The sequence below is a fragment of the Macrotis lagotis genome, chromosome 8 (genome assembly GCF_037893015.1).
Source record: "Macrotis lagotis isolate mMagLag1 chromosome 8, bilby.v1.9.chrom.fasta, whole genome shotgun sequence".
NCBI classification, from domain to species: Eukaryota; Metazoa; Chordata; class Mammalia; order Peramelemorphia; family Peramelidae; genus Macrotis; species Macrotis lagotis.
This window is the reverse complement of record NC_133665.1, coordinates 85,966,384-85,991,757: the sequence shown is the minus strand read 5'-3', so window position 1 is coordinate 85,991,757 and position 25,374 is coordinate 85,966,384. Positions and strand designations below refer to the sequence as shown.

Below are 25,374 nucleotides of genomic sequence, written 5' to 3'. Positions count from 1 at the left end.
AGAGCTTGTACTCTGAAGCCATATCCTTCAAAGAATAGGGTCACCTCCATGCTACAATGATTATCCCATAGCTCTGGAAAAACTTTGCAACTTTGGAACCAATATGAGTTCAGTCAAATCAGAAGAACTTGTTTTTTCCATATAAATCTGAGCAAGCTTTCACCTTAACAACTGGTGAGACAATTCTCTCAGAACAGAATTATCAACTATTAAAATCATCATCTGGTTCTCATCCAAGCTAATTGAAACAACTTAGGGACAATTTCAGTAACAAACACTAGAACTGAAAATCCAACAAGATTGTTGTGTGCTTTATTGGAGTTATTAAATCAAAAGGGGGAAAGAATTCCAGAAGAATTGTTTTTCCAATGAGGTTTCTGAGATCTCTTTATGAGATACAATATATGTTGACCATTAAACCTATAAAAAGCAGAAAAAACTCAAGTCCCAGAAGGAGATATTTTCCTGTCTTTCCTCTCATGTAAAAAATCATATAAATAGGACAATGCTCTCTTCTTTCAATAGGAGCTATGTGCTTTCCTAAGCTCTTGTCTTCTTTCCATTTTCCAATGCTGATATTTGTGAAATGTCAGCAGTTACAGTATCTCTTTTATGATATTTTAAAATCAATGACAACCTGAAACTTCTCCCTTATGGTTATGACCTCACTGATGGTCTACACCTGGAGAGTTGCTCATCTGCATTGGTAAATGGAGCTAAGCCATTGATCCAGACTGAAGCAATTTACTGGGTAACTACTGCTTTCCTTCAAATCCTGCCCAGACCAATCAGTTCCTTAACCTTCCCAAGCAACTTGGCTGAGAACTTAATCTGCCTAGCTAAGGGGTTTCTTAAAGATGTATTTCCACCTATGTGGAAACCGGAAAGATTTCACCTAGTTTATTTACGCTACAATATAAACTATAGGTTCATATTTCAAAAAGACAGGGGGTAGAGATGGGTAACATTTCAGTATAAACCTTCCATATTCCTGGGAGAGAAAGAGTCTTGTATTTAAACCTATTGTCCAAATGCCAGGTAAATTACAGATTAGAGAGGAAGTAGGTAGATATAAAATGAATTCTATTGGGTCTTTGTCTATTGACTACAGTCGATATAGTGAGCTTCTCTAGCTGGTGCAGCTCAGGCTTTCATATCAGGTCACATTCTGATCAATCCCAAGTTCTTAGATACGTGTTGTATAAATCTAAAGTTTCTTGGGTGGGTATGTTAATTGTGGAAATATTCTGCTGTGCTCATTCAGATTTTAGGGGCTGAACCATGACCCTTTTGAACTTCTCTGAGGAAATTAGAATCCACAGGGGACCCAGGTCTGGACTTTAAGCATGTTCTCTAAAGTACATATGAACCATTCAACGTCTAGTTCTGGACACTGTCTGGGGTTTTGAGGTAACCAGGTACTCTCATCATCTTTTATTTCTATTTTTAAAAGAAGTTATTTTGAAATCAATAAGACCAATTAAATTTATAGTTAAAACAATTTATGTTGAAAAAATTTATTCATACCAATATCTTTAATATCATATCACTTATTTCCTCCCTTAGTGCCTTTTTTATGGTTTTTATTCATTGCTCTACTTGAATATCTTTTTTATGGTATTTTCAGGACAGAAATGTTCTCCATTGGTATAAATTGGTATAATTTTTTACTTATAGTCCAGATAAAACGCTCATATGACTCTGGGGCCCTGTTCTGACAAACATTGGCTAAGTATCTATACTTATGGATTTTATATATATATATATATATATATATATATATATATATATATATATATATATATATGTATGTATATGTATATGTATATGCTGAGGATATACAACTCAGAATCCCAGAATTCCAGAGTTGGAAGGGAACTCAGTAGTCATCTTGTTTAATAAATACTAGAAAAAAGAATGTCCTTTACATTATACCTGACAGGTGGTCATTAAGCCTTTCCTTGGGACCTTTAACAAGGGAGGTGGGAACATACTATTTCCTCTTATTTTTGGACAACTTTAAGTATTAGGAAGTTTCCCTGTCAGACCTAGTTTTTTCTCTTTGTAGCTTCTCTCCATTTCTTCTAGCCCTGACCTCCAGGAACAAGCAGAGTAAATCCAATCTGTCTTCTAGATCGCATCAGTCCCTCAAATATTTGAAGACAATTTTTATGACTCCCCCTGAGTCTTCTCTTTTCTAGCATCAACATCCTCAGTTTCTTCATGATTCATATGATATGGCTCAAGGCCCTTCAACATCCTGGCTGTGTTTCTCTGAATGCTCTTCAGTTTATTCTTTCATGTCCTTTCTAAAATATGGCACTGAACTCTGAAGACCATACTCCAGATATTGCTTGACCAGGCAAGAATACAGCAGCATTGTCACTTCCCTATCCCTAGATGTCATGCTTCTCAATGAAGTCTAAGATCATATTAACTATCTTGGATGTCATTCAACATCTTTGATTCATACTGTTAGCAATATATTAAAACTCTCATATTTCCCCCCCCCCCAGACAAATGCCTTTCTAACCATTTGTACTTTGGTACAATCATCTTTCTTACCTTGTACTTTAAAGTTTATTTTTTTTTCAACTCTTGTAAAGACTCCATTATTAAAGAGCTTACAAATGTAGTAGGGAGGAAAAGAAAGCAACCAATTAATCAACAAGCATCTTAAGCATGCTAGTTGCCAGGAAATCAAGATAAAAACAATCAAACAATCTCTGCTGTCAAAGAGCTTATATTCTATCACATAAATTCTACATGGTGTGATCTAAGACCATTTTTCAGTTCTGAAGTCCAAGTAGACAAGACATTCTTTGATTTAGTTTATAGAATGAAAACCTGATATGCTATTAGTATAAACTGACAACTTCTCCCATTCAAAAGCTGATTTATATCCCCAAGAAGTTGGAAATATCACCTTTCTCTGGGGTCTCACTGATTTGCAGTATTTGTAATCACACCTTATTCCTGGGTCTCTTTATTATGACTCTCCCTAGGGGCCCCTCTGGCTCCTTTGTCTCTCCTCTGCAGCTTTGAAATAATAAGATTTCTTCAAAGAGTTGAAGACCAGTGTGACCTTACCATTTGCTTGCTTTATTCTACACAGGTTTCCAATAATTGTATTAAATTCTGATAAATAAAGGCTATTTAGTCTGCTATGGAGCTGAACCATAGCTAGATAAACATAAATAAGAAAGTTAATCCTCGAGGAGCCATTATTTCTCAGTAATTGGAGGAATGTCAACAGTGTCTTTGCCTTTTAGCAGGTAAGGGGAAGAATAACGTAACCAGAACAGAAGAGAGCATCTGGATCCAGTAGAGAGAGAGATGCATAAAGATTGCTAACTGGAATAAATTAAGGGAAAGGCAAATCTTATATCCACAAAAAACACATTAAAAAATCTGACATTAATCTACCCTGGGGCTTCACCACTCAGCTCAATGATCATTGACCTCCATGATCCTGGGGAAGTCAGCAGCTTAGTTTCCATTCCTCATTCAGAGTCTAGGGTGCCAGGGTAGAAAATATGATATTAAACAGATATAAGCCTATGATTGTTTGAACATATGGTAGCATAGTAAAGAGCAAAGAAAACAGGAAAGAATTTTTTAAAATTTTTCTTAAAGAAATAATGCTGAACTTATGTCCTGGGTTCAAATTATGACTCTCACATTTACCTACTGCCTGTGTGACCTTGAGCAGAGAATTATAATAGAGGGAACGTTGATCTAGGAGTAAAAGAGACTGGGGAGGTAATAATAAAAGCAACAACTTGTGTTTATTTAATATTTTAGCATTTGTGAAACACTCAATAACTCAGGTAGGTAATACATTATCATTCCCATTTTATAGAGGTGAAAACAATTTATTTGTCCAAGGTCATACAAGTGGTAACTGTCAGAACTAGAGTATCTATCTGTCTAGATCTCTTCCCAACTCTGCATCCAATGCTTTTTAGAATATACCACATTGCTCTCCACACTGTGTTAAGTTTTAATTCTGTCAGAGTGACATTGGATGTCACTTGAAGACCTCAGTTTAATTATTTATAAAATGGGGTAGCTGCATTAGATGATCTTTGAGGATTCTTCTGTCCCCTAAATTATATATTTAGAAGAAAACATTTCATCATTATTGGCATGAAGATGGAGACATTTCCTGGGTTATATTCTTCTCCATCTGAATATCCTACCCGAACTCAGAATGTCTCTAACAGAATTTGTCATCTAACCCCTAAACCCTGCCCCTCATTCCAGCTTGCTTATTTCTGTTGATTATTACATCACTCAATTATTCAAGCTCAAAAATTTAGTTATCTCAGACTCTTCCCTGGCCCTTATTTCCACCATTTAATGAGTTATCAAGTTCACTACAATAATTTTCCCATCCATTTTCCTTTCTACCTACCCATGCTGCCATCACCCATCTTAGTTCTTTGTCACTTCTTAAACAATTGCTTACTCTGTTCCCCCTTCTAGCCAAACTTTCACAAAGCTGCCAAACTAAGCTGCCTGGTCCTTCCCCTCATTGAAAGTTTCAGGAGATTTCTCTTGGGTAATACATAAATAGAATATATATGTATATGTATAGTCAGCCACTGGTTCTTTCCAGTCTTATTTCACAGTACCCCCTTAACAGTCTATAACCCAGAGACTAGGACCTTTCCTAGTCTCAATTGTATATTTGACTTTAATGAATTTATGAGGATCTGCTCCTCCATTGGGAACAAACTTCCTCAATTTATCTATTGCGGACTTTTCCAGCAAGAGTCAACTTAAGTACCAGTTGCTCCATGAAGCCTTCCCTGAGTTTCTAAGTGGGAATTAATTCTCCCATTTCCAATGTTCTTAGAGCACCCTGTAAGGCTTTTCTTATGTCCCATCACAATTTATATCTATTTTTTATACATGCCATATCCTCCTTATGAAATTGTATGCTTCTTAGGGCAGAGGATTATGGTGTTTTATTAATCTCTCTGCTTCCAGTGCTCAGGACAAAATAGGATACATAGTAGATGCTTAAAAAATTTGTTTTATTTCACTAAACCCAAATGTCAGTAGAATATTTATCCCTATCAATTCAAGGCTAAAGTAAAAGAACCAATGGTTTGCCAATACTATAATTATAAAACTTAAAACTTAAACTTAAAACTTAAAAAATAGAAAATGATACATTTTGGATGAGAGGAAGAGATGTATTGAAGGTATGGAGGATGATGACCTGTTATCTGCTTCATATATATTGACAAAGATATTTGTGTTACCTGCTAAAGTGACAGCAATGGAGACAGAGTCGGATCCCAGGACATTAGAGGCGTTGCAAGTGTAGAAACCCACATCAGCTTCAACAGGTGCTAGAATCTGTAAGGAATCATCTGGTTGTAGAAGAATCCTGGAAGCAATAGAAAAAAAAAATGCAAATCTGGTCAGGTCTCTGGTTTCCTTTCCTGGTATTCTTGGCTAAAGTGAGCCAATTTTAATAACAGAGACAGACCCATCTTACTGTAATGGGGAAACCAAGGATTTCTTTTGTGATTATGGCAGGTCCTAAAAAAGACCCATACTGGCTAACCTTGGGGTAATTAATGTAAACTCCCATTTTGCTATGGTGTTCTTTAAGATTATACATTCTGGAGAAGTAAGTGTGCATAATTTCTTCATTGGGAGTTCCCAGATGAAAGACAATCGTAGGTATAGTTTCTAACCTTATTTTCTATTATCTGTCTTCATTGATTTATAATATTTGTGATGATTTAGAGAATACAAAATATTTTCACATCAGAAAGCCAGACAGGATCTCATCAATTATTTTAAGCTAAAGGAAATGAGTCCCAAAGTGTTGAAGTGAACTGTCCTTGTCATTCAACTTATAATAATGATGATGATAATTTATGTACAATTATGCAATAAAATGTATTCACATGTATCATACATACATAATTAATATATAATATGAATCATATGTGTTTATGACATCTGTCCAACTTATAGACTACTTTCCTCACAATAATACATTACATTTGGTGGTATAGATACTGTTACTCCCATTTTATAGATGAGTAAAACAAGTTTCAGATATCATATGACTTGCCCATGGTCACAGTGCTTAGAGTTATCAGAGACCTCATTCAAATCCACATGTCCTAGATTAGAAGTTCAGGACTTTTTCCCTAATGCTTTGCTAGCAGAACCAGAAGTAGAACACAGAACTCTTGACTGCAGATCTACAGCCTTACATCAGGACTACCAGAGGATTAATTCCTTGTTTCTTATGACCAATAATCATATCAATCAATTCCCAACTTTGTCACTTCAATCTCCTCCATCTTTCCTATTGGTTTCCTCCTTTTAATGCATACTACTTGCACTGCCTCAGCCTCTCCTCCCTCTTAATCTTTTTGTCCTCTTTCATCTAGGATATCTTCCCAAAACCTTTTGTGAAACCTTCATTGTTAGTGCTTTTCTCTAACCTCATTCATTTATTTAAGTTTTATTCCCTAGTAGAAGGTGAGGTCTTTGGAAAGTAGGTACTTTTTCATTTTTGTCTTTATATTCTGGGTCTGGTCCAGTGCTTGAATACAATAGATACTTAATAGTTATTTTATTGGATTAAAATGACTGGTGTGCCTCATCATTTTTCTTTAAATCTATTTGTTTCTTTTCCCCCCAAATCTATTTAGGTAAATGAATTTGGGGAAAGGGCATTATAACTGGAGAAGATTCAGAAGGAGGTGATATAGTGGATAGAGCACTGGACCTGAAGTCAGAAAGATCTGAGTTCAAATGTGACCTTAAACACATACTAATTTCATGACCCTGGGCAAGTCACTTAATCCTATTTGCTTCAGTTTCCTCATTTTTAAAAGACTTGGAGAAGGAAAAGCTAAATCATTCTTGCATCTCTGCCAAGAAAACCCAAATGGGATCACAAAGAATTGGACAAGATTGAAAAATGATTGAACAATAACAGCAAAAATATAGGAAATGTTATCTTTAATCAAAAAGAGAATAGCAAAATCACTTATTCACATCAGGACTTAAGAGAATAGCTTTGCTTCAGTGAAAATAACAACTTTGGAGGCTGCCAGTACATACTCTGGGATTTCCAGGAAACAAAAGAAATAAAAAGGAACTGAGGTCTATGGTTATTTCATTCTCTCAGTACCATCTTGGGGGAAGATTAAAGTCTGGAAACAAATTTTCTGTCTATTTTTGGTGATTTTTGTTCCATTATTATAATTCCTACAGGCAAGATTTTAATTTATTGGTAGCTCAGCTCTCTCAGTTGATATTTTGATTACAAACCTGATATATTTCTACTTCAGATGCAAAGGCACAGAAAGACCATGCTGCTTTCCAAGCAAAACCAAAAAGATTTTGTGGGGTTTTGTGATGGAATTTATGGAATCAGAGGAGATGGAAGATGGGGGTGGGGTAAAATGATGAGAAGTAAAGTTTGCCAATGTGCAATGCTAGCAATAGCTTATGGGTGTTCATTTTAGTTTACTACATGGGGCTCAAAGGTGTTATATATGCTATATCTCTTTGGAAGTATATTCAACCAGAAAATAGAGTAGGGTATCATTAAAAAGCCATGTCTGACATCACAGGAACTCAACTTTTCATTTAATATTCACAAGATGTTTATCACATGCCTACTGTGCTAGATGCTGGGGAGAGGGTAGATCCCACGTCACGAAAAGGTACGGCTATATTCTCTGTAACAATTGGAGTCCTTAGGAACTCATTAAGAGGGGAAAAGAACCCAAATCATTTCTTTAGTCCACACAAATGTTATTCTTCTCCAAGTAAGTTAAGTGGACATGACCCAAAGACAGCTCCTGGTCAAGTTTTGTGATTTGAGGCAACTGGACACTCAGTGGATAAGGTTACTTCCTTCCTAAATATAATACTTAATACAAATGAATATGTAATAAGTAAATGAAATGAGCTCCAAAGAGATCATATCTCTGATCTGTTTCTCAAATTTCTCATGCGTTAAATGACAATATATCTTGTATATAATATAGACTACCTTTTTTATTGGAAAGCCGGCATGGCATTAACTCACCTTTCCATGATGTCTTAATTCACTTTCCTTACAACTCGATGCCCATTATGCAGATGAAAACACTGAGGCATGGAAAGACTATAAGTGGAAAAGCTAGAACTTGAATTTCACCCCTGAATTCAGAGCCCTTCAACCTCTAATCTACTGCCTCTAACAGCAACCTTCTCCCTTTCCTATTCAGAGATTTCCCTACCTGGCTCCACTTCAAACTATTTTCCTGTGAATTACCACCATCTTAACCTGATACAGTTTCCTACTCATCAACCAAAGCACTGACACTCTTCTCTTGGAGATTAAAGAAAGCAAAATACCATAATTCTTTGATACCAAATAAGCTAATAGCCAATGAAACTCTAAAAGAAAGTTGTCTGCTGAACCCAAAGCTATACCAGAATACTTCCAAGGTGAGACACAAACTTGCTGATAGAGAGGGTATCTGAGGTCACAAGACAACTAGTGATCTGGGGATGAATTCTTTTCTTTTCAGTTTTCAAGCTTGTTTAGTTGCCTATTGGGGTATAAAGTGTGGCTGTTTGTCTTCTCTCTCTCTTTCTCTGCCATATCTGATTCTAATCTGATCTCCTACTTCCTAGACCCTTTAGCTCTAGCTTTCACAATTTATATTCTTGCAGTTTCTTTTCCTGCTAGCCTGCTGCTCTGTCAGTCTAAAATAGGGAGAAAGGAAAGAGGGAGACAGCATGGAGACAAGAAGGTACATACAAGATACATTTGAGAAGGTAATTTTACTATGTCTTCCCCAGTAAGGAATCATCTAAACTTCATATACTCTTTTTTATATAACTCCAGTAAAGGAAAACTCATTAACCCCAAGGCAGCTTATTCCACATCTGGACAGCTCTGGTTGTTGGCAAATTATCTTTTACATTGAGCCAAACTGACAATGTTCATTCATCTAAAAATATTTGTTACATTTACCATGCACCCATAAGCATTTATTGAGTATCGACTATGTCTTGGACCCTATGCTAAATCTTGAGAATATGAAGACAAAAAAAGGAAACTATCCCCAAGGAGCTTATTATGTTCCATCGGGTGAGATAATATATTCATATATAAGAATATTAAAAATAAATGCAAAATGAATACAAGATAGTTTAAAGAAGAAGGTCAATAATAATTGAGAGGATCAGGAAAAGTTTCATATAGATGGTGGAACTTGATCTGACTTTGGAAGGAAGTAAGGAATTCTACATGACAAAGGTAAAGAAAGGAGTGCATTCTAGGCAAAGGGCATGGCCTGTGCAAAGACAGATGGTAGATAGAGCATTATGTATAAAAAACAGCAAGAACTCCAGTTTATTTGTACCTTGGAGTGGGGAAAAATGAGTAATTCAATGTGAAGTTTGAGAGGAAGGTTGGGGCAAGATTTTAAAGGATTTTTAAAAGTCAAACAGAGGATTTAATATTTTGTCCCAGTGGCAATAGGGATCAATAGAAGTTTGTTGTGTAGGAGAGTGACATGATCACACCTGTCCTTGAAGAAAAATTAGTCTGGCAGCCGGGTGGAGGATGTATTGGACTGGAGAGAGGCAAAGTTAGGAGACTACTTCGGAGGCCACTGCAATAATCCAGGCTAGAAATAAGGGGAGCCTGAACTCTAGTAGCTTTATGAGTTTTAAAAGGAGAAAGATAAACGAGTCTTCGTTTCGTAGAGTACTGTCCTCAGCTTGGTGGAAAAACAAAGATGAATAAGGCATATTTTCTGTATTGTGACACTGTGAACCAATCTCTGTCCAAGGTTATTATTATTATTATTTTTTTTTGGTTTGTTTGGTTTTTATTTGTTTTCTTGCCATTTTCATTTTATTTTTTTATTTTTATTTATTTTTAGGTTTTTTGCAAGGCAATGGGGTTAAGTGGCCACACATCTAGGTAATTATTACGTGTCTGAGGTTGGATTTGAATTCAGGTACTCCTGACTCCAGGGCCAGTGCTCTATCCACTGCGCCACCTAGCTGCCCCATTTTCATTTTACAGATGAAGAAACTAATGAACACAGGAATAATAACTTAGCCAGGGTCAAGTGTCTTGAGGTCAGATTTAAAGTCGTGTCTCCTGACTCCAAGGCCAGTACTCTATTCAATATGCCACTAAGCTTCCTCTAAGTACTTTTTCATTCATTCATGGAATTTTTATCATATTATCTTTTCTTTCTTTCTTTTTTTTTTGGTAAGGCAATGGGGTTAAGTAACTTGTCCAAGGTCACACAGCTAGGTAATTGTTAAGTTTCTGAGGTTGTATTTGAACTCAGGTCCATCTGACTCCAGGGCCAGAGCTCTATCCACTGTGCCACCTAGCTTCTCCCAGCATTATTCTTTTCTAAAGAAAAAAAAATTGCTTTTCCTTCAGTAATCCACAAGGATCTTAGGGGCCATCCATTGATACCTAGTAGGGATGTGTAGAATTTAGCTTTTTTTGAGTGGCTTTTGGCTTGTAGCTACTTTTGGAAATGCTCAGTCACTAACCAGAATGTTTTGTTTTTAGCTTCTTGGTGCTAGAGGAAGAAAAAAGTGTTTTGAGATACCCTCTTCCAGGAGCAAGAATGTTTTTTCTGAAACCAAAAAATGCAGTAGCTCAAAGGCATGCAGGCTTTGTGTGGAGGTTTCTTTGAGCAGATGTTGGGGCTTCTGATGAATCTCACATCAACCGTAAGCTTGGGAAACTTGTCTTTAGTTTAACCTTTGCTATTTTTAATGCAATTGCCAGACTAAAACTTACTTTTACACCCGGTACTTCAGAGCTGTTCCAGGACTAAGAAAAGGATACGTTTTGGAAAAGGGAGAAGGCCATTCAACCCTGCATTTTTCACTCTCTTTAATTTGTCTTAATCCTGTCTTCAGGCCTTTTTTGTTTGTTTGTTTGTTTTTGTTTCTCTTCTTGGGTGGCTTTGCTCCAAAAATACAACTAGTTAGATCTTGAATTCATTATTACATATGGCTTCATCAGTGTCACTGGTAAATCAATCCATCATTGCCACTCTTTGTCTAAAATAGTTCAGCCTGGCTTTCCTATTTACCTTTCAGAGTTTACCTCCCTTATCGTCCCATTTGTTACTAATAAAAGTGTTAACCTCTTTATTAAAAACCTTCTACAGTGTTGCCATATGGCAGCATAATGAATGGTTTAAAAAATCCTTATTCAAGATCCTGATGGGGTTGACCAAGGAATAGTGACTTGACATTGTCCTCTGCATGAAACCTTAGATCTGCTCTTCTTAGTGTATCTATTCTCTTTGACGTTCTCTCATACCTTGAAACAACCTCCTAATTTCAGGGATTCTTCTTTAACCCCAAACTCCCTTTGGGGTACCCATTTCACTTACTATAGTATCATCAGAAATCAGGATTTAGAGCTGGAGGGGACCTTAGAGATGTATTCCAAGTGCTCAATTTTAGAGATGAGCAGATGTGAAATTTCTCAATTGTCACAAGGAAGAATTTGAATCCAGGACTCCTGACTCCTAAGCCTTTGCTTTTTCCAGTCATGAGAATATTTCCTTTCCCCCTCTCTATCTAAGGAAACTCTTGTTGAGGTTTAGATTGGACTAACTGACCTCTCGGGTTCCTTCCAACATTCCATGATTCCAGTTTTATATTTGCAACTGCAAAATAAATTTGTCTCCTTTATAAATGCTCCTATAGCTCAAAACAAGCCACATGAATTTGAAGCTGGTGTTCATTTTATCACAAAATTTGGAAATCTTTTTGTTTTTGCTTATGACTTTCACATGCAACATCACTGGCAAGTGTAGTTAAAAAAACTGACCCTCTAGGCATTTCCCATTGGACACTCCTTTCCATGCTGAGAAGTTTCCATGTATGGCCACTTTGTAGCTTGATCTGAAGCCTATTTTCCATTCATGTTCTTAATTCACCTCTTATTGCATACTGTTTTGCTATCAGTGAGGAAAGTTTTTCCAAGCTTTTTAAAAAAAGTGTTAGTATCTTGAAACTATAGAATTGTTCATACATACTAGAATAGAAATCCCCTCAAAGATTGAAAACAATGAAGTATCATGTCTAGGTTGCTGATTCTTATTTTCTAGATAATTTTCTATCATATTCTTTAAGAAATCAAGTGGGACAAACCTGGTAAGGCTTGCATAATTCAAAAAGTGGACACAAAGAATATGTCACACAAAAACAATATTATTGTAAAGGAAAACACCTACAAAGACAAAAGAATTCTGATTATGTAATGACCAACCAAAATTCCAAAGGACTAGTGAGGAAACTTGTTATATGCCTTTTGAAAGTGAGGAGATAAAGTGAAGATTCAAAATGAACAATTTGACATGGAGAATGTGAGGATTTATTTTGATTGGCTTTGCCATATGATGCAAACATTTTATTTTTTCTTTCTTTCCATAGAGGGGTGAGGGGGTTGAATGAGTAGGTATAAGTGATTAGGATATAGGAATGATAAAAAAAAAAAAAGAAACTTAGGTCACTGAAACATTACAAAAATGCACAGAAGAGTACAGAATTATATGGTTGGTATGAAACAGACAAGTAGCATAACTGAAAATTATATGCTGACTTTGTTGTATACTTAGAGGCAGAAGCAAGCTGTATGTAATACAGATTTGTGACTGCACTTAGAATCTTTTTTTTTTTGTTTTGTTCTGTAGATGAAATACTCATTTTATTTGGTGTATACGACTAGTATAAAAAAAAATCAAGTCATCTAGGATTCTTCCATTCCCCCCACCCACCCACCTGTGATTTCATTAGTATGTCTCCTGAGCAGGATCTTGGTCACCTCAATCAGAGGTCTAACAAGGGCTTTGCTTTAGTGTGGCCAAACAGGAGGGGAATTAAAAGTACACTTTTCAATTCAATTCAGTAAATATTTATTACTATTTGACAGAAAAAGAGATGGTCCTTGACCTCAGGGAGTTTTAATTCTAATGCGGGGAGACAACACACAGAAGGAAGATAAAGAGGTGGGGAAGCAGGGAGTACCTGAGCCTGATGGGAGAGTTTGATGTTTTATGGATTTGAAGTCAAGCAGAAATATTGATGGAAAAATACAGTTATCAGGCAGGTTGTGAGCTCTCCATAAAGGAAGGCTTTGGGAGGAGTTTAGTACATTCATTCTTTCAGGAGATGGAAACAAATTTTGCTCAGGACCTAGTTAGTAAGAATAATTGGTTAAAATAGGAGTTTCAGAAGCTCCTACTTTGAACTCCCTCATAGACATGATTACACTCCAGCCAGCTCCTCCTGGGTCTTTGTACCCTTTTCCCTTTTTCCCCTTTTGTTTACCCAGTAGTTTTTGTCAAATAGTGAGATTTTATCCCAGGAGTTAATGTCTTTAGGTTTAGCAAATAGTAGATTGCTATAAGCATTTACTACTGTACTTAATGTAATCCACTGATCCACTTCCCTATTTCTTAGTCAGTATCAGACAATTTTAATGACTACTTTTTATGGTATGAGTTGAGATCTGGTACAGCTAGGCTACCTTCTTTTGCATTTTTTCATTAATTTCCTTGATATTCTTGACCTTTTATTGTTCCAGATGAATTTTCTTAATATTTTTTCTAGCTCTGAAAAATAAATTTTTGGTAGTTCGATTTGGCATGGCACTGAATAAACAATTTAATTTGGGTAGAATTGTCATTTTTATTATATTAGCTCAGCCTAATCATGAGCAATCACCCTTTTCCCAATTGTTTAGATTTGACTTTATTCATGTGAAAAGTATTTTGTAATTGTGTTCTTATAATATCTGGATTTGTCTTGGGAGGTAGATTCCCAAGTATTTATGTTGTCTGGTTACTTTAAATGGAATTTCTCTTTCTATCTCTTGCTCTTGGGCTTTATTGGTCAAATATAGAAATGCTGATGACACATTTGGGTTTGTTTTATATCCTGCTAATTTGCTAATTTGTTAATTGTTTCAACTAATTTTTTTAGTTATTTTCTAGGGTTCTCTAAGTATACCATCAAATCATCTGCAAAGGGTGAAAGTTTTTTTCCTCATTGCATAGTTTAATTCCTTCAATGTTTTCTTTTCTTATTGCTAAAGCTAACATTTCTTTTTTCTTTTTATTTTCTTTGTTTTTTTGAAGCAATGGGATTAAATGACTTGTCCAAAGTCACACAACTAGTAGGTATCAAATGTCTGAGGCCAAATTTGAATTCAGGTCCTCCTGACTCCAGGGCTGATTCTCTATCCACTGTACCACTTAACTGTCCCCAAACTAATATTTCTAGTACAATTCATTTCTGTTTGTAGGGGGAGAAATGGAAGAATCCTAGATGACCTAAATTTTTTTTTATTTCAGTAGTCTTACACATCAAATAAAATGATTATTTCATATACAAATATATACAACATTTCTAATACTATTTTGTAATAATATTGAATAATAGTGGTGATAATAGGCATTCTTGTTTCAACCCTGATCTTATTGGAAACACTGTTAGCTTATCCCCATTACAAATTATACTTGCTGGTAGTTTTAAATAAATATTGCTTATCATTTTAAGGAAAACTCAATTCCTATATTCTCTGGTGTTTTAATAGGAATGAGTGCTATATTTTGTCAAATGCTTTTTCAGCATCTTTTGAGACAATTGTATGATTTCTGTTAATTTTGTTATTGATTTGGTCATTTTGGTTGATTGTTTTCCTAATATGGAACCATTTCTGCCTACTTGGTATAAATCTTACCTGATTATGGTATTTTATCCTACTAATAATTTATCTCTTTGCAAAAATTTTGTTTAAACTTTTTTGCATCAATACATAATTTTCTCTTTCTTTCTTTCTTTCTTTCTTTCTTTCTTTCTTTCTTTCTTTCTTTCTTTCTTTCTTTCTTCATCCCTTCCTCTCTCTCTCTCTCTTTCTCTCTCTCTCTCGTTCTTCCTGGATTAGATATCAGTAAAATATTGGTATCATAAAAGGAATTTGGCATAAGTCCTTCTTCACCAATTTTAAAAAATATTTAGAATTGGAATTAATTGTTCCTTGAATGTTTGGTATAATTCATTTGTAAATTCATGTGGCCCTGGAGATTTTTTATTGATGTGAACCTTTATCCCTTACATTTTATGCTGAGAGGCATGACTTGCCCAACATTACATAGCTATTATCTGGTAGAGTTAATGCTTTCTGTTTACAAAAAAAGAGGATATTAAAAAAATTATTCCACTTTTACTGTTCTAGAAGTCACACATACTAATTATGTATGGTATTTCTCTTAACTAATGCAGATTGGTAATTTTTCTGCTCCAATGGGTCAGTGAGGGTTGAGATGACTTCCTGTGGTCACAAAGTTAATATGAGTTGAAGATAGACCATGAACCTAGATCCCCCTTTGACCTCATCATATCCAATATACCACTCTTCCTTATAAAATATGTAAAACTTGATACTTAGCCATTTCCTGATGGTGGCAGCTCTGAAAGTGGTTCAAATGTAGTATCATCAAAGACATACTGATTGTGTTATATTCATTGTCTTGGAAAGCATTAGTATTTAGGAAGGAGGCAAATGATACAGTGGAAAAAAATACCAAATTTGAAGTCTGAAGAAATGGCTATGAGTCAAAACTTGAGCACTTAACTACCTGCATAACTTGGACCAAGGATAAATAACTTCTCTGGTCTCCAATTTCTTCACCAGTAAAACGATCATGTTCATTAGATCCCCTTTCCAGCTTTAAATATAGAATCTCTAGTTAGGGCTTTGGATCATATGGTATCAAATTCAAATAGAAGCTTTTATGTGTTCACCTGGATTCTGGTTAAAGGGGGAGAACACCATAAAGAAGAAAGAGATTTGATAGATTTTCATTATTCACATAAAACATCCAGCCTAATTCACTGTAAATAGTAGGCACTTAATAAATGCCTCTTGTATATATAAAGGAATGGCTAAGAACCATTAAACCAAACAATAATTTAGGACAGTTTATTTTCCTTGGGCTAGGTCACTGATGGAGATTCTTTTTCCAAACACAAAGATATGCTGGATTATTCAAAATGGATGATAATGGAGAAAGCAGTCACTAAAACAGATAGATCTAAATAAAAATGGAAAATCTCATGAAATAGAAGTCTAATTATTCGTCTGAAATATTCAATACTGATTTATGCTTCATCCATAACTGCCTAATTCTGTTCTTTTGGTTTTTTCAATAGGGATTCTTGCAAAACAAAAAACTAATAAAGGCATTAATTTCTTCAAAGGTTATTCTTGCATGGGAAAGGTGGGAGACACTTAAGAGGAATGGTTTTCAAACTTTCAAACATTTCAAACTTCAAAGTTCCATGGAACTTTCAGATTTATTGAAAGTGTATTAATGGCAGATAGACTTATCTGCCTCTGTAACTTAGGGGGTCATCTTAGCCCCACACCTGAGACAAGTATTACGAAGCACAAAGAGCAAAGGATATGGAGTATGGCCTTAAAACAAACTAAACAAAATAAAATCTCCCACTTCTTGTAATGCTAATGTCATATAAGTATTTTTCCACTGGGACAATTTTGGGGAGAGTTGGGCCAGGGGTTGGAGGGTGAGTACAGTATAATGCTGGCAAAGCAGACACACTGGTTATATTAAGTGTTCTGTCCCCCATCAAACTTTTCAAAGAGCTTTGATAGGTTCTCCTTTGCCCTTTTATATCCCACCTTGTTCCATATTGACTTGAGTAATTGTCATTTTTTTCCCACTAAATTCTTAGTTTCTTGAATGTACAAACTGTATCCTTTTTACCCTTTCTAACCCTAGGCCTCAATTCAATACCTTATAGATAGTAAATGCTTAAACTATTGTTGAATTCAAGTGACTTATTCTTTAATAAAATGACTTGAAATATGAAGTGGAATTCATTATCAAAAAAATGACATTTTTTGGTATTTTTCTGGACAAGTGTCTATAAATAAATCTTTCCTTGGATATAAGTGGTCCCTGAGAGTTATATTGACTTTTCAAGCCAATCAACCCTAAGGACACTCTTATAATAACTTGTAAGAACATACTGTCCAATTTATCCTACTGGGAAGAGGGGAAAACACCAGGGATGGACTTTATGGAGTAGCAACAACATGTGGAACACCAGTATATTACAAACCCAATGAAAATCCAAAGTAATGCAGCTGTAAAAGCTGAGTTGCTATTTAATACTAATTAAGCACAATTATAAGCATCTTACCTCACAGAGCTAGCTATTGGGAATCAGGAAAGTACTTTGTAATAATAGTTGCTATTATTATTATTAAGATGGTTGTAATTCCCATGGGGTATAATGCCCTTGTAAGCCCTGACAACTATGCCAATAATAGACTGGAACTTCAAGACTGGACTGTTTTCTTCTTGGGCTGACCCAGATGACCAGACTAAGTTGTTTTAACCCTCCCCTCTATAGCTTATTCAGAAGCCCTGGCAACAGACTTTTGCTGTGTTAACTGCTACTCTATCTGCTGCCTTCAACTACAACAGCACACATTTGAATAGTCTGTCCTTTTCCAAAACCCAAGCCCAAGTATGTGCAAAATACAGCCAATGCTCAATTTCCAGTACTAATGGTGGGGTTTTGGGGGGAGAAAAGCAGGCAAAGCATGGAAAAATGAAATTCACAATCCAGAAATACCATGCTAGTGAGCAGAACTTCCTCTTCCACCAAATCTATCATCAGGTCTATTAACAAGTACATAATTCTTACTTCAGTTTCACCTTTTCCTCTTATTTTGCTGCTTATTCTCCTATTGAGGTCAAAAAGACCAATAAATGAAAGGAGACGGGGGAAATAGAAAATCCAGATAATCCACAAGCTATATAATTAGTATTTGAATAACATTCAATTCCCATTCCCATATTCCATAGGTCTTTCTTTCAGCCAGACTGAACTTTTCTCCATCCCTGGTTCTTGCCTTGCCTTCTCAGTTCCTTTGCTCATCCTCCATGCCTGAAATGGACTCCTCATTCCTTCCAATAATTCAGGTTCTCTCTACAAGGCTGAACCTGGGTATTACCTCTCTCCCAGATCCTTCTCTCTCCTCCAGTCCTTCACTGAAGTGTTATTATCTTTGTAAGGGCACATTAGCTGACATTGGTTGATTTGAGGGCAATGATAAACTAGCATATACCCTCTTAACTAAACTATAAGAATATAGACCTTTTACATTTACATAGCACCTTTTATACATGTTCTCATTTAAGCCTTACAACAATCTTGTGAGATAGGTATGACAAGTAGAGCTAAGGTGACCAAGAAGAGAAGTTAATTTCTTCAGCTCACACATTTAGTAAATGTGGGATCTGAACCCACCTGACTCTAAGACCAAAACTATTTCCCCTATATATAAGCCACTAAGTAAAATAGAAATGTTGGGACTTCTGAGAATTGCACAGATTTTTCTCTACTGAGAAATTATAGAAGTTGGAAGGTCATTATATCTGCTGACATGAATAGGCTCAGAAAGCTCAATTCTTTTACATAAAACTTCTACTAGCTTAAGAGCCAAGGTCCCCATTTTTTTGTCATCTCCCTAAACAGGATCTCACTTGTGATTAGGCCTTGTTTTATTTTTCCTTTACTTTTTATAAGCCCTACAGACAAAGCTGGTGCTGAAGCCCAAAAATTCCAAGAGAAAGATGAGTTTGGACATTAAACAAAAACAGACCAACTGAAATACAAGCCTAGGCATTTCAGCACTTCTTTGGTGAAAGCTGTTCAAATTCGGAACCATTACCAGCCACTCTAATGATGACAAGCCATGAAAGTCAGCACAAAATAGGGTACCCCACCTCCAATGTAGTGGTACAAATGACAGCTCTGGCCTTTTCATATATTTAATTGTGGCTCATGGTTCTTTTTTTTCAACTCATGCTTGAAAAACAGTCCAACAAGCTGATCTTCAGTCATAATTTTTACTGTCCAGCCAAGAGAAATGGAATACTTTTTTATTCCATGAATCAGCAAAGGCAAAGAAAAATTACTATCCACCCTTTTCCCACTATCTGGATTAGAAAGAGTTGGTTAAAGCTGGATTTGGGCAAAAATGGGAAGCCTTACCATGGTTGGGCACTGTTTCTTTTCAGCAGCACTGGAACCACCAATTGAACATATGGTTTACATAGTCCACTATTTATACTTCAACCTTGGTTTTCCTTTGTATGGCACTTCAGGTGCAAAGAGCTGATTGCTATCAAACCTCTGATTCACTCACCCCCTCCATTTAAAATTCTCTATGGTATACTCCTAGGACCAGATTCTCTGACTGTCCCAAATAACAATGAACTAATCAATTGGTCAATCAACCAGTCAACAAGCTTTAAGTGACACTATGTGCCTGTGCTAATATTTAAAGACTAAGACAAAAGATATCCAGAGCTCTCTTTCCTAAATAACATTTCTCATTCATTTTTCAGTTGTGTCCAACTCTCTGCGACCCCCAACTGGGGTTTCCTTTGTTAGGGTATTAGACTGGTTTGATATTTTCTTCTGCAGCTCATTTTTACAGATGAAGAAACTGAGGCAAAGAGGGACTTGTTCCCTTTAACCTCCCTTTACACAGCTAGTAAATGTCTGAGGCTACATTTCAACTCAGAACAATGAGTCTTCCTTACCTAAATGAATTTTATGAAATGAAATTTATGTCTTGGCCTTCTGGAGAGACTGTATCTACCTTTGTTCATAAAATCATAGGAATATTGATTTAGAGCTGGTTGGAACTTCTGATACCATCTAGTCTAATTCTCTTATTTTAAAGATTAATAAAAAAAAACAATGGCAAGATTCACAGAGTGAGTGATTAGTGAGCTGCCCAGGGTCACACAGGTTGTAAGAATAAGTAGGATCATTTTATGACCCACTCTATTAAGAAGTATTTTAGCCTATTTACTCAAATATTCTGACTTTTTCAGAAGCTATCATGTCTTGTCAGTATTCTAAGACTTGCAAAAGTCTTAGACTTAGACAAGAATACTTGTCAGTATTCTAAGACTTTGCAAAGAAATGCAGGTTTATTCTATGCAAACATTTCCTATTTTAAAAATAAATTGTGTTTTATGTTCCTCCCCAACCACTGACTTGTTAGACAGACAAACTATTGGACTTCTATTCTCTTGGATCATCTTGATTTCTGTAGTTAAAAATCTTGAAAGGTTTATAAAGTATTAGTGCCTTAATCAAAATATTGCTGAAGTCAGATGATGTGAATTCAAACCCCACCTCTGCTAATTACTATCTGGATGACATGTGATAAGGCACTTCAGTAATTAGGGACTGAATTTGCTTACTTAGCAAATGGGAAATGCTGGTGGGGAAGTTGTCCTAAGTACTCAAGCCCTTAAATCTAAATTCTGCTATTTATACTTGTGTTACCTTGAATAAATCACTTAACTTATTTGACCTCAGTTTCCTCTCTTATAAAATGAGAGATTGAATCAAATCTCTTAAGGATCTTCTAGTTGTAAATCTTATCACATTGACTGAGGGACAATGATTATCACCACTCTGTTTAAATGGATATACCAAGAGAAGTACATGACTTTGTGCAGGCCATAATAGATGGGTCAGATGTAGCAGTGTTTAGTCACAGGATCAGTTCAACAGAAAAGGCCAGGTGTGTGTACATTCCTGGAAAGCCTCATCAGACCACATACATGAAAACACTCTATACTGGATCCCAAGTTTCTGGATGGTCCATATACTAAAATGTTAATTTAATGACAGCTATGATTTGCATAATATCTTTCTGGGGAAAAAAAAAAGTTCAAAGCTTTAAAAAAAAAAAAGCATTTCCTTATTATTTGTTGGCCTGTGGGGTATGGCAAAGGCAAGCAGCATTACCATCATTTTGGAGAAAGAGAAACTGAAGCTTAAGTAAATTAAATAACTGGTCAGTGATAGAGTAAGGCCTAAAACCCAGATATACCTACTGAGTCCCATTCTTGATGTTCTGTCCTGGAAAACACCTCAATGCAGAAGAGAGCATGAAAGCAGAGGATTAGGATGGTGTGGGGGTGCTTCCCTCCCCATACTGCTGTCTTCTCTAAAAAGTGATGCCATACTCACCTGTCACTGTACTGCACCTCTTCACCATTCCTGGCCCAGGTGATGGTAGGCTTCGGGTTTCCCACAGCTTCACAGTGCAGAAGGACACTCAGTGTCCCACTGGCAAGGGCTACGGTCTGTCCGAGGTGTGTGACCACCTCAGAGGCCGAGAGCTGCTGGGCAGCTGAGATCTTCCTCAGGATCACCGGCTTCCTGTGGGGTTGGTCACTTTTCATCTCTCCTGAGGAACCTGGGGAGGAGATGCGCAGGCTGCTGCTGAATCCAGACACGTGCTTGTGGGGAGGGATCGCCACAGGGTGGGCTCTTCCCTCTGTGGTCTTGAGGAACGAGTCCTGATGCTCCAGGTGAGTCCTGAAGATTTCCCTTGCCAGTTGGGCCACCAGGTGTTTGCTGTATAAGTCTCGCAGCTCCTCAGGCTGTTGGGAGATATTCCTGAGGAGGTCATCCAGCAGCTGCTGCTCAGTTACCATGGTGAATGGCAGATGGAGAAGGGCTTGTTCTGGATTCTGGTCCTCCTCTGAGGAGATATTCCTTTCTGTAGAGTCCTGGGCTTCCCAAGAGGTGAACAGCTCTCCAGGCCAACCTCGCAGCTCCAGCAGTCTGGAGACAATCTCATCATAGCGGCTTCCTGGGTCCACTGTGGGGGCCCGCTTTTCAGCTTTACTGCCATTGAAAAAAATTCCATTTTGGTGTTTCTCCTGTGTGCGCAGGGCCTCATTTGGCATGTTTTTCCTCACTGGGGAGGCCTCCTCCTCAACCCTGAGTCCCAACGGTCTGGTCAGGAGCTTACGATTGCCCCCAATGAGCTTGATCACGAAATGTTCCTGAGCCGGGCCTGCAGAACAGGTGTAGGTGCCTGTGTCTGAGGGCTTAAGACGATGTATCTTCAGGTAGCCAAAAGGGGCCACTGTGATGTGGGCAGAGCTGGTGAGGTGTCGGCCATCCTTCTCCCAGGTGATGAGAGGCTTCCGGAACCTCCGAGTGGGGCACCTGAGGACCACGGAAGTCTTGGGAAGCAGATAGGCAAAGCCTCCCACCACAAAGTGCAGCTTCCTTTGTTTCCGAGTCTGAATATAGATCTTCCTGATGGCTGTAATGTGAGGACTGTGCTTTGGAGATGGGCGACTGGGTCCTGAAATGGAACCAATGATATTTGTGAAGAAAGCAGTACCATAAAAAATAGAGTTTGAGGGGAATGAGAGAAAGAAACGGGGGGAGGAGAGAGGACAGGAAGGAGAGAAGGAAGGAGGAAGAGGGAAAAAGAAGATAAGAACAGCAAATTGGGAATTGGGAAACTGGGAAAAAATTGGGAAAGATAAAGAAAGGCAGGGGAGGAGATGAAAGCAGGAGGGGTTTCAGAGTGTAATTAGGAGATGATACATGATAAAAAGTACATAATGGTACAAGTGAAAAAAGTATACAGTCAAAATATATAAAAATGTGATAACATAGTCTCTGACGAACTGTCACCTGAGTGGATTTCAGAGGTGTGACAGGAAGAGGAGACAAGAGAGGAGAGACAGGCCATAGAAAAGTGAGGACTCTGGCAGTCTACTTGGGTCTGGCCAGCCGTTTCACGCATTATGTTTTATGGGCGCCACCGCTACCAGCTGTTGAACATCAAGCTGCCGCAATAAAAACGTAGGAACTAACAAGGTGCAATTGAGCAGGATGCCTGTCACCCTGCTGCGTGGTTCCGTGTCATTAGAAGGCGAAGCACAGGGAATGGGGACCGAGGAGGAGGAAGCTCAGGGGAAATGCAGTTCCCCTTGTTAAAAGCATTTGAATAAAGAATTTGGTTTAATAAACAGAGGGAGAGTACAAAAGGGAAGGAGAGTTCCCCTTGTTAAAAATTTACCATGTGGGCCCTGCAAAGCACCAGGGCCCTAATGCGTATGGTGGGGAGAGCCCCAAAGTGTTACAACCTCAGGGATTAATATTAAACAGAGCAAATCTGTTTGGAGGTGATTTAAAACCCCAGGGTGGATAATAATAGACTTCATTAGTTCTATGCTACCTCCACTTCCAGGTCTTTGTATGCCAGACAAGTGAACTTTTCCCCCACCCCCTGCTAACCATACTTCTCAGGGAGAAGAGAGACCCCTTTGCTCAAGGGAAATCAGGACTCCTTCCAACCTAGCTGTCAGGTGGCCAGCAAAAGCCTCGGAAGAGCCCTAGGGCATCAACAACAAGCCCAGGCCTTCCCTAGGGAAGAAGCACGTGGCTTTCCAGGGAGGTGAGGCTTCTTCCCATCTCTGAAGCTTCGCGTCATACTCACGTGCACAGGCTGTGAGCATACAAGGTTGGACGGAGGAAGAGAAAGGCAATGGTGGGCACAGGGAAGAGTTGACAGTGACTGACTCTCCAGATTTCAGGATCTTTCGGCAAACGGCGCTCCGAGTCTGGATGCCCTCTCCACAGCTTGTGGAACACTGGTGATGAAACAGAGACCAAGTTAAAGGGGGAACATCAGTCTGCCAGATCTTGGCAACTACCTCTCAAACAACTGAAAATATAAAGGAATCTGCCTGTAGAAGTCAAGAAAAGAACCAAAAAAAATAAAATGATCGTTTTATAATAGGGGGAGTCTTTGGGTCTAGAGTAGAATAAAACTTTATCACATGTAAAGAAATGCATGTGATAAATAGTAAGAATAAGTTGTAGAAAATTGCTTTTTTCCTTATAATAGAAGTCACTTCAACTTAGGGCATTCATTGATTGAACTCTTTCAAGAGTTAAGCAATATAGTACACATATTTCAAACAGACAAAAAAAAAGGCAGTTACACTCTAGCATTAAAAACAGTTCAGATACAGCAACTGTGACAGGGAATGGAGTCCTTCCAATGATGGCTGGTGAAATACATTGTCTAGAGACCTAAAGAACTGATTAAGAAGTCAACTAAAAATGAAGAAAAAAGAGTGTTCTGCTTCCATACATTGCCAAATTATCACATATAATATAGGAAGAATAATGTTCATGGAGAAGACAATAATGCACAGAAATGATCATCTTTGACCTCAAATGTTTTACACAAATGTATACAATATGAATAATAAAATAAACTTAAGATATTAATTCAAAGAGAAAAATTTGATCTCCCTATCACTGAGACTTGACTTAGTTGAATGATCAGACCTGAAGAGTAGAAATTCATTAATTGATGAAGACCTGGAGTTAATAGCTTACTCCAAGAATCTGTAAAACATTTTTATCAATGGCATAGATGAAGTCATAGCTGCCATACCTGTCAAAGTCTTATTTGACCCAGAACTGGGAAGGAGAGCTTAACATATCAAATAAAAGAACTTGGTTTCAGAAAGAATTGGCAAGGTAGAATAGTGACCTAAATCTGAAAGATTAAATGATAATAAAAGTAGAAGACACTGTCCTTCTACCTTGAATACACACATAGACACACAAGCATACAGAAAAAATGATAGTAAATTAAACAAGAATGAAGCTATCAATTTTATAGTTAGTTATAGTTATATAGTTATATAGTTATAGTTAGTTATAGTTAGGTGTTAGTCTTTTGATTAAATTGTGGCCTGTCAGAATATGATGTAGAATTGTTACCTACTTTGCTCTTTCAATGTTTCATTATCTTCTGCGGCTACTCACTTGGCTATTCTTTCTGTATACTCTAATTGGGCTGCCACAGTTGAATTTTACCTGCTCCACCTCTCAGATTTGCCTTTCTTTCAAAAGCTTTATGTAACTGCAATCAACATTTTTTTTTTTTTTTTAGATTTTTGCAAGGCAAAGGGGGTTAAGTGGCTTGCCCGAGACCACACAGCTAGGTAATTATTAAATGTCTGAGACCTGATTTGAACCCAGGTACTCCTGACTCCAAGGGCCGGTGCTTTATCCACTATGCCCCTGCAAATCAACTTTCAGATACATTAGCAGTTCCATAATGATCTCTGTGTATCATCTGCTCCCTGGTGATTTCTTGTAGCACAACCTCAACTGTACAACAGGTGAAACTGGTGTGCTATGAGTTCAGAGGAAGTAGGAAGGGGATCTCTTTTTTTTTAAAGGTTTTTTTTTTTTTTTTTTTTTGCAAGTCAACCGGGGTTAAGTGGCTTGCCCAAGGCCACACAGCTAGGTGATTATTAAGTGTCTGAGGTCGTATTTGAACTCAGGTACTCCTGCCTCCAGGCCCGGTGCTCTATTCACTGCGCCACCTAGCTCTCCCAAGGGGATCTCTTCTTAAAATGAAGTGGGAATGCCAGA

The 25,374-nt window shown here is 37.3% G+C and overlaps 1 protein-coding gene across 5 annotated transcripts in view; it reads right to left on the bottom strand.

Moving 5' to 3' along the window:
* The window catches only part of ADAMTSL1 (ADAMTS like 1), a 1,134,116-nt gene that overhangs the window by 70,060 nt on the left and 1,038,682 nt on the right, over positions 1–25,374 (bottom strand). For all 5 annotated transcript variants that reach the window (XM_074197566.1, XM_074197568.1, XM_074197565.1 and 2 more), the window contains 3 exons: positions 23,414–23,567; positions 21,136–22,267; positions 5,274–5,401 (listed from right to left, as the gene is read on the bottom strand). In XM_074197566.1, the coding sequence (XP_074053667.1) occupies positions 5,274–5,401; positions 21,136–22,267; positions 23,414–23,567 (1,414 nt within the window). The remainder of the gene's footprint in view (positions 1–5,273; positions 5,402–21,135; positions 22,268–23,413; positions 23,568–25,374) is intronic.